This window comes from Myripristis murdjan, chromosome 18 (genome assembly GCF_902150065.1).
Source record: "Myripristis murdjan chromosome 18, fMyrMur1.1, whole genome shotgun sequence".
In the NCBI taxonomy this organism is placed as follows: domain Eukaryota; kingdom Metazoa; phylum Chordata; class Actinopteri; order Holocentriformes; family Holocentridae; genus Myripristis; species Myripristis murdjan.
Window position 1 is genome coordinate 9232295 of NC_043997.1, and position 7178 is coordinate 9239472.

General features: G+C 40.4%; 1 protein-coding gene across 1 annotated transcript in view; it reads left to right on the top strand.

The window, feature by feature from the left end:
• The window catches only part of dachb (dachshund b), a 97843-nt gene extending 91021 nt beyond the window's left edge, over positions 1–6822 (top strand). The window contains exon 12 of the mRNA XM_030076060.1: positions 4863–6822. Within this exon, the coding sequence (XP_029931920.1) occupies positions 4863–4900 (38 nt within the window). The 3' untranslated portion in view covers positions 4901–6822. The remainder of the gene's footprint in view (positions 1–4862) is intronic.
• Positions 6823–7178: the final 356 nt, after the last annotated feature.

Genomic DNA, 7178 nt, shown 5'->3' on the forward strand with positions numbered 1-7178 from the left:
TGGTGACAGATAGAGGAGAGAGAGAGAGAGATGAAGGGGAAACAGGGTTGCCAGGTCAAAATGGTGACAAAAAGGTAAACGAAGAGAAAAAGAAGAAAAAAAAAACGAGAGACAAGAGGAAACGAAAAGAGGAAACAGAGTGCGTCGTCGGTTTTAAATGTTTTCAAACGTTTCCGATTAAATTTAAGGTATTCGACGTTTACCTGAAATAAAATATGACCGAGAAAAGAAAAAAAGCAGAATAACACCGTCATTCACAGCTCATTTACTTTCGTCTACATCCAGTTTGTGTTTCCGTCATTTCATGGAGTGAAGGAGGGAAAAGGAACTAAAGGCAAAATAAATGAGAAGAAAGGGAGGATGAAACAAAAAAGGAAAGGAAAGGGAAAAAGGAGGGAAAAGTGGAGTGGAGGAGAGGGAAGGAAAGGAAAGGAGGGATGGGGTAAAAGGAGTCCTTCTCTTAACTCCTGAGGTATTTCTAAGTCACATTGATTCCATAATTAATTGGCATTCATTGTTTTTTTTTTTGTTGTTGTTGTTGTTGTTTTTACCACACTGTAACACAGTGGGCTGCCCTCGCCTTTGAAATTGCCTTTAAATTACAAAAAAAAAAAAAAAAATGATGTAAAACAAAACAAAAAAAATGTGTAGGTTTTCACATGTGACATTCCAATCATTTTCTTTCTTTTTTTTTTTTTTATTTAAGTTTTTATTTAAATTTTCATTAGCTAAAGCCCTACAAGCAAAGAATACACAGGGGAAAAAAAATAATAATAAATAATAAAATAATAATAATAATAATAATGACAATTTTAAGAAGAAGAAAAAAGAAGAAACAAACAAGTCACAAGTTAAATGGAAGGAAAAAAAACAAAAACAAACAGAAACAAAAAAAACAAAAAAAAACAGCACATCCTCTAATACTAAACATTTTTCTGTGACCAAATTTTTATCGTTTTTTTTTTCTTTCTTTTTCCTTCCTCCATTTCCATTATGGAGGAGATGTTACTTAACAAAAATCAAGCCAGTGTAATATTATATTGACGGCTACATCTGTTCACTAAGATAATCACATACATTTGCATTCACATCAAGAGATGGAAGACAGGATAGGCACAGTGGTGAGTTATGACCCGGCCAAACAAAACAAAACAAAAAAAACAAAAACAAAAAAAAACAAAGAAAAAAATTAAATACAGTCCATTTAAGCCTCCTGTGATCCGGGTTATAACTCCACCTTTATCTTTTAATTATATTTTTGTGGTTTAAAAGAACTAGGAGCTCAGGTCGCCGAGCAGGGGGTCAAATAGATGGATGGGGAGGCGATCACGGTATTTTCCGCCGCGTGGTAACCGCCGGGCGTTTGCTCGCCGCTTACCACCGACGTTTTCGGTGATTTTCAGGCGACCGAACCCGCGACTGTCGGGTTACGGGACAGCCGGGAGCGCCCTGAGGAGAGAGAGAGAGAGGAAGGACAGGACAGGACAGGACAGGCCAGAGAGAAGAACAGGTCGGATAAAAATAATGTGAGAGTAACAGATAGAGGGCAGAAAGGAAGGATGGAGGGATGAAAGAGGAGCAGAGGAGTGAGCGGATAGTGGAGCGATAAAAATAGGGAAGGGTGGGGGGATATGAAAAAAGAGACGGAGTGCAAAACAGAGCGATAAAATCAGAGGGAGCGAGGGACTGGCGCCGATGAAGGAGTTTTTGGATTCGGAGGACCCCCGGACCTGTTCGGGCGGAGTTCATGACACGCCTGGTGGAGAGAGGGAAAAGATGAATAGAGGACAAAATGGAGGGCAAAAGGAAGGAGGGATGGAGAGAGAGGAGTGCTGGAGTGAGGGATGAAAAGGCAGAGAGAGGGAGGGCAGGTTTATGGTTGCTGTTATGCAGAAATGTAAACACTTTGCAACGTTCGCAGAAAACAATGACACCGCAGGGAGAGGAAGGTGTGTGCACGTGTGTGTTTCTGTCTGCTTTTGTTATGTATGTATGTGTGTGTGTGCGTGAGTGTGTGTGAGTGTGTGTGCACGTGTGCGTGGGTGCAGCAACAGCACCACAGGGAGCGGAAGGAGAGAAACGGAGGTGAAATGAGAGAGAGAGAGGGAGAGAGAGAGAAGGGGAGAGAGAGATGACCGTGGCAAAAATTGGAGATATGAGATTTGTGTGTGTGTATGTGTGTTTGTGTATTTGTGTGTGTGTGTGTGTGTGTGTGTGTGTGTGTGTGTGTGTGTGTGTGTGTGTGTGTGTGGGGCAGAGCGAGGACGAGGTGCAGCACCATCATGTGAAAATAATAAAAAAAAAAAAAAATGTCCGGCTTTAATAGTTAATGGCATTAAAAGCGTGGCGTTCCGGTCCAGATGGAAGTTCATCAGATTTGGAGCGATTTGAACCGAGCCGACACGTTTTCAGTTTAATTACAGCCGCGTTGTCCCGCGCTGCTCCGAATATCAGCAAGCAGCAACGTTTCAAAACAAACAAACAAACAAACAAACAAAAAATGAACCTAAAGTTTTTGAAATGATGAACCATCACCACCAAATTCCACACAGCATCTTCATGGTTACCAGTATTTAAATAAGTGGTAAAATAAACCCCAGCTTGTATCGCCCTGTTGAGTTTGATTTAATAACAGAGTTGCTTATAAAATAAAGCAATAATTTGATGCAAAAATATTAACGTTGAAATGATTTTATTAGCCTTTAACACAAATAGTCAGGGGCGCCGTATATGGGGGAAAAGTTAGGACAATTCCAAGGGCCCTTGCCTGACAGGGGCCCCAAAAAATAGGTAAAAACTAACATAAAATTATTAAACCATCATCGAGTAAATATGTTTTTTTTTTTTTTTCTTTTTTCATGGGGCCCAAAATTCCTGGTGGCGCCCCTGCAAATAGTCCATAGATTCTACACTGTAAAAATGATCAGGGCAGTTCAGCTTAAAAACTTAAGTAAACTCAACTTCAAGAAAAACTTTATTTATTTTTTTTTTTTTAACTCGAGAAGGTGAGCTATATAAGTTGCATAATTAATGATCATTTATTGTTTAACTTGATAATCTGAGTTGAAACGACTGGCTATACTATTACATTATCCATTCAAGAAAACTTGCTTTCGCTTAATAATAATAATAATAATAATAATAATAAATTTTACTTGTAAAGCGCTTTTCATAAAAGAATCTCAAAGTGCTACAAAAACCTAAAATAACATAACAACAAAAAAAAGAAACCTACAATTATACGCTATTTCAACTCACATAATTCAGTTATACCGGTTGTTTTATTAATGGCTATTTATTGTTTGAACTTGATACTCTGAGTTAAAACGAACCACCACGTTAACAACATTTCATCTAACGTTAGCCTGCTGCGAATTATAATCTACGTTCTTCTTTTTTGTCCATGTTTTTTTTTTCTTGTTTTCTTGTCTTTTTTGCCGATTGTTAAGCCTCCAACTATGAATCAGACGTTTCATTTTCCCCCTTATCTATCCATCTCAGGCTATTTCCAGTACACACACTGTGATGCCACTGTCTTCACTGGTTTTAGAGTTGAGCAAGGCACCAGGCGAGGTTGATATGTGAGGGATAATCAACGAACGGGTGTGTTAAACGGTTTTAAGGCACAACGAGGAGGCAAAGACTCACCTGATGTGAAGCGAAGACCCTTAAAACCGCCACACCTACGAGTTGATTATCCCGCTCATACCGTGTTAATTTACCAATGATATGAAGGAAAAAGGAGGAAAAAATATTTTTTAAAAAGTCCACTGGTGTGTTTTCCTTCCTCAGCAGCTGATAAAGAGTAAGCATTGATTGGCAGTTGTGCATTTTAATGTTGCTACGGTTACACGTCAGGTGGCAGATGATGTTACAAGGGTAATTAATCTTGAGCCATGTGTGCAATACGCAGTTTTAACACACACCTGCCTGCCAATCAGGAAAAAAAGTATTCAGCCAGACAGCAGTGTAAGTAAAGATCTACTCGTCTTATCTGTCTAAACCACCAGGAGCTGAGATGATGGGAGGAAGTTAGCTCCGTGTTTTTGTGTGTTTTTGAATGTGGTTTTGGATTTATGCTGAAAATTATCTCTGTGTTAGCAGCAGAGTTGGGGAAATTTTAATCAGTTTTACTTACTGGAAAAAAAAGAAATCATTTAATCACAGTTATTAATCGAAACGTAGGTGATTACAAAGGGGTTACATTCAATTATTTTTACATTTATTTTTATCATTATTATTATTATTACTTACATCCATTTCTACGTCCAGACGGGCTCCATTCATCTGATTCAAACCTAGAGCGATGTTTCTGATTGGCTCTCTTTTAGTTTTCCCCGCCTCTCGTGCCGCCAATCAAATCAAAGCGCCAACCGCGATCCACAGAATCAAAATGCTCTGATCTTAATTCAAGTTCAACTGAAGATCTTTGAATAAAAGTGTGACAGTCGGCGTTGAGCTAACGTTTTTAGGACTTTGCAGTTTTATTGCCCGGTTTAAAACATTTGTCAGAAAAGCAATCAAATGTACTAAACTGCATTACTTTCATGAAGTAATAACAGTAGGACATTACTCAATACATTTTTAACAGAGGCAGTAATCTGTAGTAGTAATCTATAACCTGTTATATTGGTTATCGTATTATTATTTACACGTTATGATACCAAAGCCCATTCAAATCTATTCACCTTGGCCTCAAAACAGTTCAGCGATCAAAATTAAACCACTTAGTTTGAAAAAAAAAACATAAATTTCTGTTTCTGCTTTGATAAGTGAGGGTTGCCTCACGATTAGAGGACATTCAGTTTGTTGTTGTCTTGAGTTTTGTTTATTGATTTGTTTGTGTGTTTCCTCTCACCCAGAGTCCCGGGCGTTTCTGAAGACCCCCATGATGTTCTAAAGAGAGAGAGAGAGAGAGAGAGGCCCCGCCCCCTTCCCCCACCCCGTGACCGCCGCGACCGCCGCCTCCACCGCATCATGGACCCTCCACGGCGATGAGCTCTGCAGGCGGGACGCCGGCCGGTCGCTGGGACTCAGCGATGCCGACACAGAGTCGTCGCTGAGTTCACCCTCCTCCCTCCTCTCTCTTTCTCTCTTTTGCTCTTCTTTCTTCTTTTTGGACGAACTCCGCTCCCTTCACTCCAACGTTTCCCCCGCCCCTCGCCGTGACTCCCATCATCCCTTGCTTCGAAACAGAAAACAAAAGGCATTTCCGAAGGAAGCCGCGACGAGGAAAAATCATCCAGCGACCGGATCCGGACTGAACGTCGCCGCTCTCTCCGATTTGGATCGTCGTCGTCGCAGCGGTTTTGCCGGGAAGCGACCCGATTGGACGGCTGTCGACATAGCAACACACCTGGGATTGATCCGATTGGACGGTTCAGACTTTCAAACGCCGCCAACGGGGCCAGTGACACGATCCGATCCTGGATGCGGACTTACAAACGAGTTTCACAAAAAGACTGAACTTTCTTACTGGGGTTCTCCGGTTTAAAAATAAACAACAACAACAACAACAACAACAAAAAGTTTGGGGGAAAAAAAAAACAAAAACCTCCTCTGGGTTCGACGGTAACCTGACTTCCAGGCTGCCTCATTGGCTGGCTGTTACCCAGACTCTGATTGGACAGTAATCAGCCAATCAGAGGAGCTCAGGACTAATGGAGAGGGGTTGCATTAAAAAAAAGAAAAAGAAAAAGAAAAAAAAAGTTAAGGAAGAATCATCGGGATTGAAAAAAAAAATGAAGAAAAAATGGAGAAAAGCAACTTGGGAGACTATTTCTGTCTCTTGTGTTTCATTCATTTTTTTTCCATACAGGGACTGAAAAGAATGCATGGGAAAACTTTTCTTCTGTTGTCATTTGGCTTATTTTATCCTTCGGACACTCTTTACCTCCGACCCCCTCCGTCTCTCTCTCTCTCTCTCTCTCTCTCTCTCTCTCTGCTACTTTCTCTTCCTCTCCCTTGATTTATTCCTTCCCTTCCTTATCTCTTCTTTCTCCTTTCCAATCCTCTCTTCTCTCTTGTACTTTCAAATCCTTTCTCTTTTTTTCCCTCTCCTCCTCCTCCTCCTCTATCTCTCCTTCCCTTTCTCTCTCTCTCTCTCTGTTAGGAGGCATTACTCTGAAAATGTTGAATGCAGCTTTTCAATGTACGAAGTATTTTCTATCACCCTTTACCTGTGAAATCCGTTTCTCAGATGACGCAAATGTTGAAAAAAAAAAAACCCAGAAAGACAAAAAAAAAAAAAAAAAAACACAAAAAAAAAAATCCCACAAACCCTGTTTTTTATTACGATGGAGTGATTTTTAGACACAATATTATATCCTAAAGGTACGTGAATTCTCTTCCTCGACTTCGGACCTTTTCATCTTCGACCCCCCCTCCCCTCACCCCACCCCCCCCACCCCCGTTCCTGTGACCAGGAAGTAGTAGTCAAGTACGGATCCGGTGTTTGTTGGGATTAAAAAAGACGAGGAGCGCTTGATTTGGCTCGGCGGTCAGCTTGCAGGTCTTGTTCGGTGTCTTTAACACACGGAGGAGCTTGTGAAAATGTTCCTTTCTCATGAGTTCAAATTCAGTTTTCCATAATTAAATCAGAGCACTAGCCGCTGTTATTCCCTGCTTGATTTCATCCACACATTTATTTAATTTCCTGCAACTCTTTCTTTGATGTCACATAAATTTAAGTCAAGACGCACAAGTCAATCAAAGCATTACAAACGAATGAATGAATGAAAAATACACACATTGGCTTTAAGGTGGTCTACTAAGAGCAGCTCTAATCACGGTAAAACTGTAAACGAACTCTTTTCTGCTTTTATTTCTGCAAGGAAAAAGAAAAAAAATAGAAAAATGTGATGCAATACCAGTGAGTGCATACACCCTGAAGGCAGGAAGAAGAAGACGGACAAAAGAATAAACATACACACTGACGTACGAAAACATATTTAGCCTTGGTATCGGTAACTGGTATCGTGTAACCCAATTGTACGATGACACTTCATAAAATGACTGTTTTTTGAGGGGGAAAGCCCTTTAAATTTAGCCAAATCAAATAATTGAAGGTTTTGTCATGGATAAAATGACAGTAACCTAAAGGAACACGCCAGCATTTTGGGAAAAAATCCCCTTTTTCCGACTTCCCCAGACTGAGACCAGATGTTGGATACCGTTTC